The 19,875-nt window shown below is 58.6% G+C and overlaps 2 protein-coding genes across 3 annotated transcripts; one reads left to right on the top strand and one right to left on the bottom strand.

The window, feature by feature from the left end:
* Nucleotides 1-333: 333 nt before the first annotated feature.
* Nucleotides 334-5,211, bottom strand: LOC110479741 (cytochrome P450 1A5). 2 transcript variants are annotated; one of them, XM_021547238.3, is made up of 7 exons: nucleotides 4,849-5,209; nucleotides 2,831-3,706; nucleotides 2,117-2,243; nucleotides 1,519-1,608; nucleotides 1,319-1,442; nucleotides 1,047-1,133; nucleotides 334-832 (listed from the first exon to the last, which is right to left on the bottom strand). In XM_021547238.3, the coding sequence occupies exons 2-7, from the start codon at nucleotides 3,683-3,685 to the stop codon at nucleotides 526-528; spliced, it is 1,590 nt and encodes a 529-aa protein (XP_021402913.3). In that variant the 5' UTR covers nucleotides 3,686-3,706; nucleotides 4,849-5,209; the 3' UTR covers nucleotides 334-525. The 2 variants fall into 2 exon arrangements, with proteins under 2 accessions (XP_021402913.3, XP_085444631.1); XM_085588505.1 differs by lacking the exon at nucleotides 1,519-1,608 and having other exon boundaries at nucleotides 4,849-5,211.
* A 5,434-nt stretch (nucleotides 5,212-10,645) lies between these two features.
* LOC110479740 (cytochrome P450 1A4) lies at nucleotides 10,646-16,409 on the top strand. The gene is made up of 6 exons (XM_021547237.3): nucleotides 10,646-11,516; nucleotides 12,611-12,737; nucleotides 12,987-13,076; nucleotides 13,153-13,276; nucleotides 13,696-13,782; nucleotides 15,278-16,409. Exons 1-6 carry the CDS (start codon nucleotides 10,662-10,664, stop codon nucleotides 15,582-15,584), a joined length of 1,590 nt encoding a protein of 529 aa, XP_021402912.2. The 5' UTR covers nucleotides 10,646-10,661; the 3' UTR covers nucleotides 15,585-16,409.
* The last annotated feature ends 3,466 nt before the right edge of the window (nucleotides 16,410-19,875 follow it).

Consider the following 19,875-nt stretch of genomic DNA (forward strand, 5'->3'; position numbering starts at 1 on the left):
TGTGTCCTTCCTTGTGTCCTGCCTTGTGTCCTCCCTTGTGTCCTCCAGGGCCACCACCAGCCGTGGTGGAGGAGGCAGATGAAGGCTCAAGTTGCACCTGGGGAGGTTTAGATATTGGGAGAATTTCTTCACCATAAAGGTGGTCAGTGGTGGAGTCTGGGGGTCTTAAAACCTGTGGCATGTGGGGCACGGGTTAGTGGTGGCCTTGACCTAAACAATTCCATAATTCTGTGATTCTGAAACACCGATGGGGGCTGTGGGGTTATGATGTGGGTTGGCTGTCCTGCATCCATCAGAGAGCAACTCCCAAAGGATACAGTCCAAGACTGGGTGTGGTGGAATAGCCAACTTTTAATGGACAATCCAACACTAGAAACACCAGGAAACAAAACAGGCAACAATTGCTACAAAACGAAGCAGATAAAGCAGAAGTCCCGACGGTTTCAGTTTATCCCATCACCCCACAAAGTCATTCCAGACCCAGCTCTGCTGCAAGGACACCCTGGAGATGTCTGCCCCCGCCGCTCAGCTCCTGCCCCTCACGGGGAAGCGCTGCCTGACCTGGAAGTGCTCACACCTCTTGTGCTTCAGGGACAGTCCGTAGAGCGGGGTCATGTCCACCCTGCCGCCCTCGCAGACGCTGAACTCCAGCTGCTGGAGCAGCGTGACCAGGAAGAGGAACACCTGGCCCCTGGCAATGTTCTCCCCGATGCACCTCCTCCTCCCCAGGCCGAACACCAGCACCTTCTCCCCGTCCTCTTTGTTCACTCTGGTCCCGTCAGCGCTGAGGAAACGCTCGGGGTTGAAGGATTCGGGGTCCTTCCAAAGCTTCCTGGAAGGGAGAACATCAAGAGTTGAGATGCTTTCTCCTGGTCATGGGTGTCGGGGGGACACTGGAAGGTGAGAACCATTGGGAAGAACATCCCTGATGGTTTTTCCACCACAGGAGGGGTCCTGTTTGTCACTGCAGGAGGGGACGTGTTTGCCAGCACAGGAAAGGACCTGCTTGTCACCACAGGAGGCTTTGTGCCTCACAAGGTACTCACTCGTCGTGGTTCACCTGCCACTGGTTGACGAACACACAGCGATCCTTTGGGATGAAGTAGCCGTTCAACGTCGTGTCCTTCGTGGTGCTGGGGAGAGAAAAGATGGAGAGCTGGGCAAGGCCAAAGGTTCTTCTGCGTCCCCGGGGGACTGTCAGGCTGCCCCTGAAGGGTGCGACCAACAGGGCGGTTTTGTGGGGACAGCTGTGTCCTCCACAAGCCGTAACTCGGTGCCTCGAGGCCGCCTCGTGCCCCTCTGCCAGCCCAGCCCGTACCTGTGTGGGATGGTGAAGGGCAGGAAGGAGGAATGCCGGAACATCTCCAGGATAAAGGCTTCCGTGTAGGGCAGCGTGCCCCGGTCCGACAGCCGCGGCCGCCTCTCCCGCCCGATGGTCCGGTCTGGGGGAGGTGGATCAGGGTCAGCATCAGGGCCGAGCAGAGAGATTTTGGCCCCTCATGTGGTTCATGGACTCACCCAGCTCTTCATGGATCTTCTTCTGGACGTCGGGGTTTGTCACAAGGTACATGAGGCTCCAGGACAGGGCTGTGGTTATGGTGTCGAAGCCTGGGCAAAGGGGATGGGGTGTGGGTGAGTTCAGCACAGCACCCACCCTGCTCTGAGGGCTGACCATCACACGGGGCAGTCTGGGCTGCCTCAGGAGGCTGCAGGGACATCCTGGACACCCAGCAAGGCTTGGGGCTTTATTCTGCCGTAACAAACTTTGCTAAAATATCCTGCTCTCTCAACCTGTCCCGCTCCTGACTTGTGTCAGGTTTGTACAGCTTCTCCAGAATGGAGGGAATTTCCACAGAAAGATGAATCAGCCCACAGATATCTCCCTCAGCCAGGAAAAACCACTCTGGATTGTGAGGTTTCAGCTGAGCTGTTTAGCACATGCCCTTCACTTTTCCAGAGCTGAGGACCCAGACTGGTCTCTAGAGGTGTTCCTGGCAGGTCCAGTGAGCAGGAGAGCGAGTGCTTAGACCCAAACCACCTGCCTGCTGGTGGACAAGGAAAAAATCTGAGAAAATCTGAGAGCATCTTCCACAGCTGAGGAAAGGTGGGAGGATACCTGCTCCAAAGAGGTCATTCACGAGGTTGACGATCTTCTCCTTGGGGATCTGCACGGCCGTGTTTGTTCCCAGTTTTTTGTCCAGGCACTGCTCAATGAGGGAGTCCGTGATGTCCCGGATGTAGTTCTGAGAGGAAGAGGAGACAAGGCCATGGAGCAGGACTGCAGCGGGGTGGGTGCTCCTGGGCAGCCCCAGCCGGTGCTGGGGGAGCCCAGGGTGCATCATCCCTCAGCTCCTGTGTCCCTGTGGAAACAAGGAGAGGGTTCTCTGAGGAACACGAGCACAGAGCAGGTGTTCAAGCACCAGACTGGCCACACCACACAGGGAATGGAGGAGACGCTGAGAGGCTCATGAAGCTGAGGCTGGGGAGGTTCAGGTGGGACAACAGGAAAAGGTTTCTCCCCCAGAGGGTGGTGGGGCTCTGCCCAGGCTCCCCAGAGAACCAGCACGGCCCCAAGGCTGCCAGAGCTCCAGGAGAGTTTGGACAATGCTCTCAGGGATGCACAGGGTGGGATTGTTGGGGTGTGTGTGCAGGACCAGGAGCTGGATCGGATGATCCACATGTGAGCCAACTCAGGACATTCCATGATTCCACTGATTCTGTGAGAAGGAGGACTGGGGAGAGACAATGGCCATTGCTGCTGTGGCCAGAACACAAACAACCCGCTGGTAGAGAGGGAAGGAGAGCGGGTGAGGATCCTGTGAGCTCCTACCTCGTCGTAGGTCTCGTAGTGCTCCTTGACCCTCCTCTGCAGGAAGCTGAGGAAGTACCTGTTGAAATCGATGAACAGCTTCATGCTGCGGCTGGGGAGGTAGCGCAGCAGGGGGATGAAGTCGGCGGGGTTGCCAGCAGCAGCCACGTCAGTGAACTCCTCCGTTGAGTTCACCAGCCTGAGCAGCTCCTGGTCCTCGTGCTCGTAGCGCTTGCCAAAGCACATGGCACAGATGACGTTGGCCACCGACACCACCAGGTACCGGTAGGGCTCGAAACTCTTTCCCTCCTCCATCAGCCGCAGGAACTTGGTGACCAGGTACTCGGCCTCCTTGGAGACGTGCTCCTCCAGCAGGCAGCTGCAGGACGAGGTGGGGCTGGGGGCGATGGAGAAGCTCTTCAGGGCGCTCTGGGCCAGCTTCCTGCGCGCTTTCCACACCTCGCCGGAGTCGGGGCTGAACGCCAGGCTCTGCCCGTCCGCGACGAAGCGGAAGCTGTAGAGGTCGGGGCGCCCCATGAAGTCGTCTCCTTGCCTGACCAGCGCCTGGCGGATGGTGTCCAGCCCGCTGAGCACCAGCACGGGCCGGCTGCCGATGCGCACCTCCATCACGTCCCCGTAGCGCCGGCCGAGCCGCGTCAGCGCCAGGTGCGTGTCCCCGCGCAGCTCCAGCGCGTTCCCCAGCACGGGGAAGCCCCGCGGGCCCGGCGGCCGCCGCAGCCCCTCGGGCACGGCCCCGGGCGGCCGCAGCCGCCGCAGCGCCAGCAGCAGCAGGCAGAAGGCGGCGGCCGCCAGCAGCGCCTCGCCGGCCGACACCGCGCCGGGGCTCCCCGCCGGCCACGCGGCAGCGCTCGGCATCGCCGCCGGCACCGGGCAGCCCTGAAGGAGGGGAGAGCAGTGACGGCGAGAGCCGGGAGCGGCCGGCGGCTGAGCGCTGCCCCTGCTCCTCACGGCGACGGCAGCGGCAGCCCGTGAGCAGCGCGGGGATGCAGCTGCCCCTGCAGCGCCGGGGGTTCCAGCGGCTCGGCTGGAGACCTGTCAATGTCCCAACACACCCACCCATCCTCAACTGTCCATGGTCCAAACGCACCCACCCATACTTTAAGGGGGACCTCAACCCCTCAGAGACGTTGTGGCAGCCCTTTTCCCACAGCAGATCCTTAGACTGGCATGCAGGACCCTCAGGAATGAACGAAAAATGCATTAGGAGCTGGGGCTGGTCTCTATTCTGTGACACCTGGAGGTGTTCCTGACAGAGACAGGAGCGACAGCCCTTCAGCAGCTCGGGGGATGGAGCTGCCCCTGCAGCGCTGGGGTTTCCAGCGGCTCAGGCTGGAGACCTGTCAATGTCCAAACGCACCCACCCATACTTTAAGGGGGACCTCAACCCCTCAGAGACTTTGTGGCACCCCTTTTCCCACAGCAGATCTTAGACTGGCATGCAGGACCCTCAGGAATTAAACAAAGATGGGTTAGGAGCTGGGGCTGTCTCTAGGCTGAGACACCTGGAGATGTTCCTGACAGAGACAGGACAGGAGCAGCAGCCCTTGAGCAGCTCGGGGGATGGAGCTGCCCCTGCAGCGCTGGGGGTTTCCAGCGGCTCAGGCTGGAGAGCTTTGAAGGCTCCAAACACACCCAACCCATCCTCAACTGCCTGAGCCTTCAGTGACACCCCGTCCCCACACAAAACCCAACCCCCACTGGCACAGCCGTGGCTCCCGCCCAGGGAAGACAGTGTTGTAAAACAAGGCATGGAAAACTGCAGCTCAGCAAATCCCAGGGAAGCAGGAGGAGAGGAACAGCAGCTCCTCTGTGAACGTGGTTCCAGGACCTCCAAACCCAGCAGGAATTACAGCCAGGAGGATGGACCCGCTGGCCACAATACTGGGGGACTTGGGGATGCCACAGGGCTGCTCTGTGAGAACACACAGCTCACTGAGTGAGCAGGGGCACTCAAATATGACCTTCCCGATCTTACATCCATGTTCACCCTCCCCTCAAACACTCAGGCTCTCTCCTACCTGGTTGGTTTTATTGCCCAAGGCTCCCAGCAGGGATTGGCACCAGGAGCAGGGGACAATCCTCCTCTGTCTCAACCTTCTTCTCCTGTCACCTCGTTCTCCTCTGCCTGGTCCTTCTTCTGCCACCTGCAAGTCTAAGCTCTCCCTTCACTGCACCGATGGGTTTTTATCTGCAAAAGCCCTTGGGAATAGCTACCTATTAACAAACGGGGCCGACCCTGGCTGGAGCCTGCCCAAGGAGGCAGGGAAGAGCCTTTCTCCCCTCCAACAGGCTCTGAGAGCATGAATGGTGACTTCTCCTCCTAGGCCAGGGCCCTGGAGCCTGCTGTGGGGAGCAGAAGGGGGTCCCCAGGACAGGGAAGCAGAAGGGGGTCCCCAGGACAGGGAGGATCAAGGGGGACCCAAACCCTGCCTTGGGGAGGATGTAGGACACGTTGTCAGCATCGCTTGCTTATGGAATGTAGGTGCCAGCATTTCCCCAAAAAAGCTTTTCTGGGCTGGCCAGGCTGCTCCCAGCAGCCAGAGAGGGCTGTCACCGCCGTGGAGGCGCTGGGAGCTGCAGGCTGCGAGCGAGGGGACGCCTTTGTGGCCAGGCATGCCCAGCCCTCCCCATGCATCCCCGGGGAATCAGCGGCAGGTCCCCTGTCCCGGAGCCGTGGCGGCGGGATCACCCGGGCCCGGGGCAGAGCCGGGCTCAGGTTAACGATTGGCCAGGTTTGCGTGAGAAGGCGGCTGGCTCGCTTCCCCCGGCTCCTCCGGGGCAAACAGGCAGCGAGGAGGAGGAGGAGTGGCGGGCAGAGGGGAGGAGGTGAGCCCGGCAGATAGGAGAGGTGAAGGGGCAGCACGGGGCAAGGCTGGGGCAGTCCATCCCTCCAAAACATTGGCTGACACCAGACAGGGAAGTGCTCGAGCCAACGGGGCTGCTCCTCCGGGCAGGGCAAAATTCAGAGGAGTTTGGGAAGTGCAGCTGGGATAAGCCAGAGCTTGGGGGTTTGCCCCGAAGTTTCCTTCAATCTTCGAAAATTCCAAGGGGAATTTGGCCCAGGTAAAAGCTGAGCTAATATTTAATAAAGGCTTTCAACAGCTGGTCTAATCGGGCTCGTTAATAGCAATGACGCCGTTCATTAAAGTTTGGCAAGAATAGTTAAAAAGCTCTGGCTGCTAATATTCCTGCTGATAATTCCCGGGAATGCCGCAGCCCTCCCGGTCCCGGCCAGACCCGTGGGAACGCTTTTGGGAAGGCAGACTGCAGGAGCAGGGCTTGTCGGCCGGGCTGGATCCCACCACCACCTCCTGTTGGAACTCAAAATGTCCCTCAGACATTTTCGGAGGTTCCAGGCCCTGGTCAGAAGCATTTGAGACCCTGGCAGGCAGCTGGAAACAGCTGTGATTTTGGGTTTGAGCCATGGAATGATTTACCAACTTTGCAGGAAAAACAAGAAGTCACAAAAGTTTAGATATTAGAGTAGAAATAGTCACAAAGTAGAGAGAAGAATTTTTTAGTGTTGTACAGGGGGGTTTTAACACCTGTACAGGGAGGTTTTTACTTTGTACATGGGGGTCAAAAGTTTTAAAATAGAAGAATATAAGCCAGTCCTGTTCCTCCTCTTTCTTCTTCCTTACCTCCATATTCTTAATAATGTTAGCACTCATAGATTGGTTTAAAGTAAAAAGGCATCATTTAATATAAGTAACAGGTATAATGTACCTTATAAAAGATATGGCCAGGGGCGAGAGGAGAGAAGAAAAAGTCAGGGGACAGCGAGGATGTCAGGGTGTGTGTGTGCCTCTGCCTGAGCTGTGAGCAAACCACAGCAGCCCGAGAAGAAAATCTTTTAGATAGCTTACAGTAAACTGAGTGACCCCCCCTCACCCTCCCAGCAGCATTTCAGACCTCGTGCTGATGCTGAACCCACCCACTCCTCACCCGTCACATCCCAAAGCTCTGGAGAAGCTGGGGAGGGTCCCGGAGAGGTTCCCCAGGATCCTCTTCCAGCCCTTCCCAGCCCGCCCCGGTGGCTGCCAAGCCCTGCCAGGGCAGGGTGCCTCCCGATGAGAGCAGCGTTAAGAGCTGCTGCCTTGCGTGCCAGGCAGCCTCACACCCCAAAAACACCCCAAAAACACCCCAAAAACACCCTCAGCTGAGCCAGCGGATCCCCGGAGCTGCCCGGGGCAGCGGCGGGGACGCTGCCAGCCCGCTGTCCCTGCCGGGTGTCGCTGTCCCCTCCGTGGGTCACCACCCCGCGGGATCGGTCACACCGGGCTGTGCGTGCAGGGACCGGCGGGAGCGGCAGGGTGACGGTGCCCGCAGGCACGAGTGGCACGGCATGTGTGGCATGGGGACGTGCCCACGCACGAGGGACACGGAGCGTGGTCGCACCCCCGAGCCTGTCCCCGCACACGGACGCGGCTCCGTGGGCGCGGCGTGTCCGTGCGGGGACACACCTGCGCAGGTGTGCGGGGACACGGCGTGGGCGCTCGCCCACGCGCGGGAGGGACGCGGGGACACTGGGACGGGCGCACCGAGCGCTGTGCCCGCTGTTGTACGAGGTGCCAGAGCCATCCCCGGCCGGGCTTTAGGACAGCCTGACGAGCGTCCCCAGCCTGGGGCACATTTGTGACGTTCGTGGCATGGGTGGCCAGCAGCCCCGCAGCGCGGGGCACAGCTCGGTGTCGCTAAGAGGGGACATTTCAGGTGGCACTCCCCTCTCTCCCTCTCCTCGTGGCTGGAAGGGGCTGCGATCACCGTGTCCTGTCGAGGGGACACAAATGACGGGGCACTGCCGTCCCCTCGCAGGTGATGCAGCACCCTGTGGCCGAGGGCACTGCTGTTGACACCCACGATCGTCCCCAGTGCTGGGGACCCCGCACAAGCTCCCCAGCCCGCAGCCAGCCGTGCGGGGAGCTGATCCTGAGCTGCTCCGGCGCCGCCTTGACCCCGGGCCAGGCTCCTGGCCGGGAGGGCACCGCCCTGGTCCTTTAAAAACCATTTCCCCCCCCACCCACCCATAGCGTGACTGCGAGTGACCAGGACGGCCCTCCCGGGTCTGGCCGGAGCCCCTTCGCACGCGATGTCCCTAATGCCACCTCTGGGACCCCCCGGCGGGGCGGCACCCCCTGGCCTATCTCCCACCTCGTAGCGGCTGGGCTGGGAACAAGGATGAGGGCGGAGGCGACAGATTTTGGGAGCGGGCTGGTCCCCCTTGTCCTCCCTGCAGGGCAGGACCCGGCCTGTCACCCCGCGGGGAGCGGGGCTGGGGGCTGCAAACTCTGCCCGAGCCCCCCTTCGGACGCCGGACATCGTCCCCGGCGTGCCCGCCTCCCTCCGGTGCACCCTGCACCCCATCCCAGCCCCGCTTCGCCCCTCGGGTCGCCCTGTCCCCAGGGGACAGAGGTGACAGAGGGCACGGCGGCTTCTCACGCGAACCTGGACAATCTTTAACCGGGCCGGGGCAGCCGGGGCCGTGACCCCCGGGGCTGCCCCGCCGCCCACGTCCCCGCGGGGTCCCTGCGGAGCGAGGTGGGGGGGACACGCACGGGGCCGGCGGCCGCCGCTCCGCTCTACCGGGCACAGCGGCGGCGGGACCGGCGCAGCCCCCGCGGAGGTGCGCGATGGCCGGAGCCCCGCTGCGGGCGATCTGCGCTCGTCCCCACGTGCTCGCGGAGCCCCGAGGGGACTGAATCCCCCCCGCGCCCCTCTCCCGGCCCGCACCGCTCTGCCCGGGGCGCTTTTCCCACGCTCCCGCCGTCCCCGCGGCTCCGGACCCCGCGGATGTCCCGGGGCTGCGGGCGCCGCTGCGGGGGCCGCGGGAGGGGCTCTGTGGAACCCTCGGGGTCTAGGGGCGAGTAGGGCAGCCGGGGCGGCCCCCGGGGGGGTCCTGGGGAGCAGCGGGGCGCGGGACCGGCGCCTTTAAGATCCTGCCGGTAGCGTGACTGGAGTGACCGGGGCGGTGCGGGTTTGCCCAAACATCCCGCCCTCTTCGCACGCGATGCCCGCCCCGGGCTGGAACCCACGGGCGGCACCCACACCCCCACCCCAACCCCACCCCCGCACCCCACGCCACGACCTATCGGGACGCCCCCTCCCTTCCCTAACCCTCCCCCGCCCGCCTGGCAGCGTCTCCGCGGGGATGAGCGGGGGTCCCGCACCCACGCGTGGGGGGAGCCCCGGGGAAAGGGGGGGGGGGGGTCTGAGGAGTTCTTGGGGAGTTGGGGGTCACGTGACGGGAGGCGGCCTGGCCAATCAGCGCGCGGGGCGATGCATATAAAGCAGGAGCGGCGGGCAGCGGGCACCTGCCGCGGGACCGGGCCCTCCCGCCGCTCCGCACCGCTCCCGCCGAGGTGAGTACCGGGGAGCCCGCACCGCCGTGCACGGGGGCTGGGGGGCTCCTACAACACCCCCAAGGCACCCCCGCGTGATGGACAGCCCCGCCGTGGGTTGTCCTGCCCTTCTGACTCCAGCAGCATCCTCGCCCCACCTGCGGGATGGGGGTTTTGGGGGTCCTGGGGGTAGTGCTCCCCCTCACGGCTCTGCCGAGGGCTGGGAAGGGGTCCCAGCAGGGCTGCACCCGCTGCCGTGCAAGGTCCCCATAGCCCCCCGGAATCTCCCTGCAGGTGTCCCGTGGGTGGCTGTGACACCCTGCCAAACCCCAGGGAACGGGGGGCTTTGACAGCCGACTGCCTCCCAGCCCTGCTCGGGGTTTTCGGATGAATTTCGTCCTGCTAAGGGCTGGGAGCTGGACTCGGTGATCTTTAGGAGGCCCTTCCAAGTTAAGGGACTCTGTGATTCCATGGTTTCTGACAGCTGGGAGCAGGGTGCACTCATCCTGCTGGCAGGATTATTTTTCATACCACGGGTCTTTGGGATGATCCATAGCACTGCTGTGTTTCATGTGGTGGTGAGCTGTGGCTCGGTGACTCAAACCAGGATCAGCTCTCCTCTAGCCAAGAGCTCTGGAAAAAACTTTGAGGAGGGAAGGTCCGGTGATTAAAAGAGCACCTTTGCTTCCTGGCACATAGACAAAAAAAACTGGGGCGCCCATTCCTTCCACTCCTGGCTGGCAAAAACCTTTTTAGTGCAAGGAGTTTCCTAAAGTGCAGCAACTGCGGATCACAAGTGAAGCCAGGCTCTGGTCCTGCTCCTGTCCTGTGCCGTCTCAGCCTGGAGACAGCCCCAGCTCCTAACCCATCTTTGGTTCATTCCTGAGGGTTCCACACACCAGTCTAAGGGTCTGCTGAGGGAAAAGGGCTGCCACAACGTCTCTGACGGGTTGAGGTCCCCCTTAAAGTATGGGTGGACCATTGACAGGTCTCCAGCCTGAGCCGCTGGAACCCCCAGCGCTGGAGGGGCAGCTCCATCCCCCGAGCTGCTGAAGGGCTGTCACTCCTGTCTCTGTCCCTGACCCTGTCCTGTCTCTGTCAGGAACACCTCCAGGTGTCACAGAATAGAGACCAGCCCCAGCTCCTAACCCATCTTTGGTTCATTCCTGAGGGTTATGCACACCAGTTTAAGGGTCAGCTGAGGGAAAAGGGCTGCCACAAAGTCTCTGACGGGTTGAGGTCCCCCTTAAAGTATGGGTGGGTGCGTTTGGACCATGGACAGTTGAGGATGGGTGGGTGTGTTGGGACATTGACAGGTCTCCAGCCGAGCCGCTGGAACCCCCGGCGCTGCAGGGGCAGCTGCATCCCCGCGCTGCTCACGGGCTGCCGCTGCCGTCGCCGTGAGGAGCAGGGGCAGCGCTCAGCCGCCGGCCGCTCCCGGCTCTCGCCGTCACTGCTCTCCCCTCCTTCAGGGCTGCCCGGTGCCGGCGGCGATGCCGAGCGCTGCCGCGTGGCCGGCGGGGAGCCCCGGCGCGGTGTCGGCCGGCGAGGCGCTGCTGGCGGCCGCCGCCTTCTGCCTGCTGCTGCTGGCGCTGCGGCGGCTGCGGCCGCCCGGGGCCGTGCCCGAGGGGCTGCGGCGGCCGCCGGGCCCGCGGGGCTTCCCCGTGCTGGGGAACGCGCTGGAGCTGCGCGGGGACACGCACCTGGCGCTGACGCGGCTCGGCCGGCGCTACGGGGACGTGATGGAGGTGCGCATCGGCAGCCGGCCCGTGCTGGTGCTCAGCGGGCTGGACACCATCCGCCAGGCGCTGGTCAGGCAAGGAGACGACTTCATGGGGCGCCCCGACCTCTACAGCTTCCGCTTCGTCGCGGACGGGCAGAGCCTGGCGTTCAGCCCCGACTCCGGCGAGGTGTGGAAAGCGCGCAGGAAGCTGGCCCAGAGCGCCCTGAAGAGCTTCTCCATCGCCCCCAGCCCCACCTCGTCCTGCAGCTGCCTGCTGGAGGAGCACGTCTCCAAGGAGGCCGAGTACCTGGTCACCAAGTTCCTGCGGCTGATGGAGGACGGGAGGAGGTTTGACCTTAACCAGTACCTGGTGGTGTCGGTGGCCAACGTCATCTGTGCCATGTGCTTTGGCAAGCGCTACGAGCACGAGGACCAGGAGCTGCTCAGCCTGGTGAACCTGGGCAACGAATTTGGGGAGGTGGCCGGGAGCGGCCACCCCGCTGACTTCATCCCCCTGCTGCGCTACCTCCCGAGCCGCACCATGCAGCTCTTCAAGGATGTCAACCGGCGCTTCAACGCCTTCGTGCAGAAAATTGTTCAGGAGCATTACAGCAGCTTTGATAAGGTAAGGGCTTGGCTGCTCTTGGATGTGCTTGGAGATGCCTTCAAGTGTGCCCTGCTGCTGGTTTTTGGCTTCCTTTTTGTTCCTCTGTCGAAGCTGGGATTGAAGGCACTTGAGGTGATAGTTCATGTTCAGGCTCAGGTTTTTATTATTCCTTATCATTGTTACGTGTGAGTTCTGCAGCCTTTCATTAACAAGGCACAAAATTAGCAACCATCTCTTGGTACAAGGTCTTTTAAGGCTAAACTCTCCAATTAAGAAATGACACCTAATTACAAACTTACTAAAACCACCCAAACCCGTGAAGACAAAGGTAGAAGAAGGTAAAGAAGAACAACCAGCCTCCGCCCTCAAACCTCCAACTTTCTCTATATATGTCACTATATTCTAAAACCCCAAACTCTAAGTTTTCCACCCTGTGACAATACACACTTCTAATCGACTACACACCCACAATCCCAGTGCCATCAATCAATGTTGGAAGCCTTCCCCATGGTCTCAGGTCAAATGCAGAGCTCTCCTGGGAGTCAGAGTCTGTCAGCACAGAAAGTCTAAAATTCTCAGCATCCAGAGCTCCAAGCCTGTGCCTTGCCCAGTAAAGGTCTCTGGGCTGCAGTGATTTCCCCCCACCCCGAGCCTGTTTGAGGCAGATTTCCCCATCCCTGTGTGTCCATGGTGTCCCTCCTGAAAGGTGGCTGTGCTCTGGTGGGGCTGGGCTCTGTCTCCAGGAACTGAGAGAACCAGAGGACACAGCCTCAAGCTGCACCAAGGGAAATACAGGTTGGATTTTAGGAAAAAGTTATTTACAGAAAGGATGATAAAGTTCTGGAATGGAGTCCCCATCCCTGGATCCCTGATAAAGTTCTGGAATATTCTGCCCGGGGAGGTGGTGTGTCCCCATCCCTGGATCCCTGATAAAGTTCTGGAATGTTCTGCCCGGGGAGGTGGTGGGTCCCCATCCCTGGGTGTGTTTAACAAAGCCTGGATGTGGCTCTGGGTGCCAGGGCTCAGCTGAGGTGCTGGGGATGGGTTGGACTCGATGATCTCCAAGGTCTCCTCCATCCTGGTCACTGTGAATTGTGTGAATTCTTCCCCAGGAGCACATCCGGGACATCACGGACTCGCTGATCGGGCACTGCCAGGAGAAGAGCATTGGGGAGGACACCCATGTCCAGCTCTCCAACGAGAAGATCATTCACATCGTCAATGACCTCTTTGGGGCAGGTGGGAACGTTTCTGAGGGCACCATTCGATCTTTGGGACAAATCCCAAAGCTGGATGCTGGGTGGGGACATGGAGCTGCTGGGTGGACACCTTGGCCACCTCTGGGTGTGTGGAGCTGCTGCCGGGCGCCCTCCTGAGCAATTTTTGGTGGCAGCTGATGGGGGAACAAACATCCAGAGGGGTGGAATCTGAAACACCCGCTCACCTGTCCCCTTGTGGTCACTAAATGCCTCCTCCACACCCATCCAGGCTTTGACACTGTGGCCACTGCCCTGTCCTGGAGCCTCATGTACGCTGCCTTGTACCCTGACATCCAGAAGAAGATCCATGAAGAGCTGGGTGAGTCCATGCACCACATGAGGGGCCAAAATCTCTCTGCTCGGCCCTGATGCTGACCTTGATCCACCTCCCCCAGACCGGACCATCGGGCGGGAGAGGCGGCCGCGGCTGTCGGACCGGGGCACGCTGCCCTACACGGAAGCCTTTATCCTGGAGATGTTCCGGCATTCCTCCTTCCTGCCCTTCACCATCCCACACAGGTACGGGCTGGAGCGGCCGACACCTGATTCAGGTTTTTGGAAGGGATTTGATCCCTGTAAGGGGGAAATATTCCAGCTTGTTGCCATTCTGGGGTTGAATCTTTTGTTTTGAGGGTGGTTTCATCCCACAAACCTTTGCTGGCAGAACACCCCTGGGTTTATATTTCTTCTTGCCTTGGGAGGAACCACATCACAACCTGTCTGGAATGAGCTGTGAAGTGAAACTGGAATTTTTCTGCTGGAGGAAAGTGAAACCAAGACCATTAAACCTCCCAAATACAATTTGGGGTATTTCCTAGCCAGTCCTAAGAGCATAAATTGGGCTTTGAAGATTAAACCCCTGCAGGACTCGCCTGGCTTTGACTTGTCAGGAGCTGTGGGTCTCCTCTAACTTCTCTTTCCACCCGTGTTCCCTTCAGCACAACAAAAGCCACGGTGCTGAACGGCTTCTACATCCCCAAGGACACCTGCGTGTTCATCAACCAGTGGCAAGTGAACCACGACGAGTGAGTATCCCAAACCCTCCCTGCCCATCCAGGCTGCCCTGGCCGCTCTTGGCGTTCAGATCACGCCAGCCCTCGTGCCAAAAAACGACTGGATTGTGTACAAAAGGGCAGATTGGAACAAAAATGGTGTGGGTGTGATGCTGAGCCCATCCTTGGCTCTGCTGGGCATGGAGCTGCTCCAGCTTGACTTGGCCCCCAGTTCAGCAGCTCCCCAGCACCAGCGATTACCTGGTTTATGTGGAGGCTCAGGCTGCTGGATAGTCAGGAATCGGAAAATCCTGCTGCCAAGCAGATCCTGTGACCCGAGCTGATGGCTCTGGATGTGCTCGATGGGAATTTTTCAGTCCCCTTTTTAAGGGAGAAAAATGTGATGACGTGACCCCGTTCAACTCGATGGGCCCGTGCTGGGGTTGCTGATGGGGGAATCACAACTACAGCTTTGGGAGTGATGGGGGACTGGGAAGCAGAGCCCCATCCTGCCCCTCCACTGCTTCCCTGAAGAGACATTCCAGCAGGGAGGCAGCTAAGGCTTGCTCCAGGAGCGGGTTCCTAGACGGGTGTTTTGGGTCAAAGCTCAAGTTATTCGTCTCCAAACAGCCCAAGAGGCCAGAAACGTTCTGATATCCCTCCTGCTCCTGCGTGAGCATGGGGTGGGAATGCTGTGCTTGGGGCAGAGAGGATTCCGCATATCCCAGCAGAAATTCCCAGCTGAGAGTCTGTAAAATCCCACCTGGCACCCTCCCAGCAGCTGCACTGGGACAGACTGGGAAGTTCTGCTGAGAGAGTAGACAAAGGGAAAACTCCATTGTCCCCGTTTCTCCTGTTTGAAGGGTTGCCGGCTGATCCCAGTGCTGAAGCTGCAGGTTCTCTGGCTGCTGGGATTAAACGGATGGAATGAAATCCATCCCCAGTGTCTGCCTGGGCAAACAACCCGAGCCTGGAGCAGAGGTTTCAAAGGGTGGAGCTGATGGAGTCTGACACGGTCACGGTGTTGTAGATCGGGGCCAGAGCTTGCCAAGGGCAGCTTTGGGTGGTGGCGTGAGACAGCGCTGCGAAGCTCCTCTCTGCAAGGAGGGCTTTTGGTCACTGACCCCATTGCAGGGGTCAAAACTTGGGGTTCCCAAGGGCTGGAGCCCTCTGCTCTGGGGCTGGGATCTGAGACACCTCAGAGCCCCTGCCAGGGCCTGAAGGGGCTCCAGGAGAGCTGGAGAGGGACTGGGGACAAGGGATGGAGGGACAAGACACAGGGAATGGCTTCCACTGCCAGAGGGTAGGGATGGATTGGATATTGAGAAGGAATTTCTGGCTGGGAGGGTGGCAGGCCCTGGCACAGTGCCCAGAGCAGCTGGGGCTGTGCCAGGATCCTCGGCAAGACTGGACAGAGCTTGGAGCACCCTGGGATGGTGGAAGGCGTCCCTGTCACGGCAGGGGTGGCACTGGCCGAGCTGTTACGTCCCCAAACCGCCCCCTCAGGAGTGTCCCCTCTGTGTCCCAGGAGCCTTTGGGAGGAGCCCTCAGCCTTCAGGCCCGAGCGGTTCCTGAGCGCGGCGGGGACGGAGCTGAGCCGGCCGGAGAGCGAGAAGGTGCTGGCCTTCGGGCTGGGCAAGCGGCGCTGCATCGGGGAGACCATCGGCCGCTGGGAGATCTTCCTCTTCCTCACCACGCTGCTGCAGCAGCTGCACTTCAGCCTGCGGCCCGGGGAGCGCGTGGACATCACCCCCCAGTACGGACTGACCATGAAGTACAAGAAGTGTGAGGCCTTCCAGATCCGGCCGCGTTTTCCCGTCGGGAGCGCTCCGTGAGCCGCTCGGGGCGGCGCACGCTCTGCCCCTCCGGAGGATGGCTCCTCTCCTGGCGCTGGCAGCTGGGCTTTGTGGGGCTCTTGTGGGGCTCCATCAGCCCTTCCCACGCGGATGCTCCCCAGAGACCTCTTGGAGAAGTCCAGCTGGTGGTGGGGAGGGTGTGGTGGGATGTTCTCCACCCGTCACAAACAGCTCCTTCCATCCAAACAGAAATGAAACCTGCAGGTTCCTCTCGGAGCATCCTGCCCAGCCTTATCCCACGGGGTGAACTCCTCTTTTCCAGCTCCTTGTGCCGCTGGGATTGGGTTCTTCAGGAAGGTTCTGGAGCCTTCAGCAGGACTCGCCTCGAGGGGACCCACCCTGGGTGCACCCACACAGCCAAATTCCTTGAATGTGAACTCATGGAGTGAATTCCTGAGTGTTCCTACTGATTGAAAAAACAAAAATCCACCAGCGGAGCCACTCACAAATTGAGATTTTAAATCAATCCTAACATGGAGCCTCCTGGAAAATCTCAAAGGACCGGGAAAGGGACAAAAAGGAACTGTAGGACACTGCTGGCTTTCAGACTAACCCTGCATTTGCTGCCTTTTTTAATATCAGGGTTTTTTTCTTTATCAAGCAATAGATTTCTGTATGCAGGCTAAGGAGCAAGGCTTTCAGGAGTGCAGGAGGTGCCTTTGCCACGCTCAGCTTTAGCCAGCAGGAAGGTGAAGCCTCATGGCAAACGCAGCAGCAATTCCTGCCTGTTTGTGCCCGCTTGGAATGCAGCTGGGATGGAAACCACACCACGTTTCTAACCCAATAAATACTCACATGAACATCTCTTGAGTCGCTTTCTGAATTTTATTCCACTGGGAAATAAATTTTTTTTTGGGGGGGGGGAACACCCTATGCTGCTCTGTCATCCTTAAAAATCTGAGTTGGTGTATTGTAAAAGCAGGCAAGCCCAATGGGGAGAAATGAGGATGACTGACTCAATTCAGAAGGCTGAATTATTTCTTTATTATAACTATGCTAAAATACATTAATATACTCTATTAAAGGAGGATACTAAAACTGCAAACTACTTTCTCTGACTCTCACTCAACTTGTGACCCACTCTGAGAGTCCAGCTCCAGGTGGGTTGGATTGAGTTGGATTGGGTTGGGTTGGGTTGGATTGGATTGGGTTGGATTGGATTGAGTTGGATTGGATTGGATTGGATTGGCCATCAGGCTCAAACAATCCTCACCAGAATCCAACCAAGCATCACCCCAGGTAAACAATTCTCCAAGCACATTCCACATGGGAAAAACAAGGAGCAGAAACAGAAATTGTTTTCTCTTTCATTTCTCTCTGTGCTCCTCTATGAAAATCCAGAGAGGGAGAGAAACGTGCTGCCACAGGGGTGTGGGCTGTGACTCCAGGGGCACTGGGCAGTATTTTCATCCCAAAGGGAGCTGATTCTGGTCTTTCTCCCATGAAAAGGCAGGAAGGTGATGCCCTGGATCAGTTCAGGGCTTCACTAAAAATTGGGAATAGCTTTCTGTCCCTGAAAACCTGGAATCAGTAGGTCAGAGCCAGCCACGGGGGATGTTTCGTTCCCATTGCCGGGCATCATGAAATCCCAAGTTTTCCACGATTTCCCGTAAAAAAAAAAACAACAAAAAAAAGCAAAAAAGGTGAATTTCCCTCGGGAAAGTTGGGGTCTGTTGATCCCCCAGGGATCAGCCCCAGCGCAGCTCGGAGCTGCTGGTGGTTTGGGTGTGGAACAGAGCAGCCTTGGCAGGGAGGGAGGGGATGGAAGGGATGAAAAGGGGACAGAGGTGGTGGAGGTATGAGGAGATGGGATGGATGGAGATGACTGAGGGATGGTGTGATGGACATGATGGAAGGGCTGGTGTGATGGAAATATGGAGGGGATGGAGATGATGGAAGGGCTGGAAAGGATAAAAGGGATGGTGTGAAGGAGGGATGGAGATGATGGAGGGATGGTGTGATGGACATATGGAGGGGATGCAGATGATGGAAAGTATGGGGATGATGATGATAGAGGGGATGGCGTGATGGAGATGATGGAGGGATGGAGATGATAGAGGGGATGGTATGATGGAGGGATGGAGATGATAGAAGGGATGGTGTGATGGAGATGATGGAAGGGCAGGAAATGGAGGGATGGTGTGATGGAGATTATGGAGGCATAGAGATGATGGAAGAGATGCTGTGATGGAGACGATGGAAGGGATGGAGATGATGAAGATGATGAAGATGATGGGGGGATGGTGATATGGAGATGATGGAACAGCTGGAAATGATGGAAGGAGGGATGGAGATGATGGAAAGGATAGAGATGATGAAGGGATGGTGTGATGGGGATGATGGAGGGATGGTGTGATGGAGGGATGGAGATGATGGAAGGTATGGAGATGATGTAGATGATGGGGTGATGGTGTGATGGAGATGCTAGAAGGGCTGGAAATGGAGGGATGGAGATGATGGAAGAGATGCTGTGATAGAGGGGTGGAGATGATGGAAGAGATGGTGGGATGGAGGGATGGAGATAATGAAGAAGATGGAAGGGCCAGAAATGGAGGAATGGTGTAATGGAGGGATGGAGGTGATGGAAGGGATGGCGACTATGGAAGGGATGGAGATGACGAAGATCATGGGCGGATGGTGATATGGAGATGATGGAACGGTGGGAGATGATGGGGGGATGAAGATGATGAAGATGATAAAGGGATGGAGATGATGAAGATGATGGAAGGATGGAGATGATGGAGGGATGGAGATGATGAAGATGATGAAGGGATGGAGATGATGAAGACGATGGAGGGATGAAGATGATGGAGACGATGGAGGGATGGATATGATGGAGACGATGGAGGGATGGAGATGATAAAGATGATGGAGGGATGGAGATGATGCAGATGATGGGGGGGTGGAGATGATGAAGATGATGGAGGGATGGAGATGATAAAGATGATGGGGGGATGGAGATGATGAAGATGATGGGGGGATGGTGTGATGGAGATGATGGAGGGATGGAGATGATGGAAGGGATGGAGATTAAGATGATGGGGGGATGGAGATGATGAAGATGGAGGGATGAAGATGATGAAGATGGAGGGATGGACATGATGAAGATGATGAAGGGATGGAGATGATGAAGATGGAGGGATGGAGATGATGAAGATGATGAAGGGATGGAGATGATGATGATGAAGGGATGGAGATGATGAAGATGATGGGGGGATGAAGATGATGAAGATGGAGGGATGAAGATGATGAAGATGGAGGGATGGAGATGATGAAGATGATGGGGGGATGGAGATGATGAAGATGATGGGGGGATGGTGTGATGGAGATGATGGAGGGATGGAGATGATGGAAGGGATGGAGATGATGAAGATGATGGGGGGATGGAGATGATGAAGATGATGGGGGGATGGAGATGATGAAGATGGAGGGATGAAGATGATGAAGATGGAGGGATGGAGATGATGAAGATGATGGGGGGATGATGCGATGGAGATGTTGGAAAGGCTGGAAATGCTGGAAGGGATGGTGGGAAGGAGGGGATTGAGGGACACAGGTGACAGGTGTGTCACACGGGAGTGACACGGGGGAGTGACACAGGTATGACACAGGTGTGTGACACGTGTGTGACACGTGTGTGACCCACGAGTGTGACAAAGGTGCCTGACACAGCTGTGACACCGGGAGGTGACCCAGGGGTGACACCGGTGTCTGATAGGTGTGACAGCAGGGTGTGACACAGGGGTGTGACACACTGGTGACAGAGGAGTGTGACACGGAGGTGACACACCTGAGACACAGGTGTCACATGGGTGTCACACGAGTGTCACACACAGGTGTCACACAGAGATGTCACTCGGGTGTCACACTCAGGTGTCACACACAGGTGTCACTCAGGTGTCACACACGTATCACACAGGTGTCACTCAGGTATCACACAGGTGTCACACAGGTGTCACACAGGCGTCACACACAGGTGTCACACACAGGTGTCACACAGGTGTCACACACAGGTTTCACTCAGGTGTCACACACAGGTGTCACACACAGGTGTCACACAGGTGTCACTCAGGTGTCACACACAGGTGTCACACACAGGTTTCACTCAGGTGTCACACAGGTGTCACACGTTGTCACACAGGTGTCACGCAGGTGTCACACACGTGTCGCAGCCCCTGCGCGGTCTCTCACTGCGCATGCGCACACCTCGCAGTCTCTATGGTGTTTCCGGTGCCGGAGCGCCGCGCGCGGGGCGTGGCCGGAAGTGACG

The sequence above is a fragment of the Lonchura striata genome, chromosome 10, assembly GCF_050655825.1.
Source record: "Lonchura striata isolate lonStrDom1 chromosome 10, ASM5065582v1, whole genome shotgun sequence".
NCBI classification, from domain to species: Eukaryota; Metazoa; Chordata; class Aves; order Passeriformes; family Estrildidae; genus Lonchura; species Lonchura striata.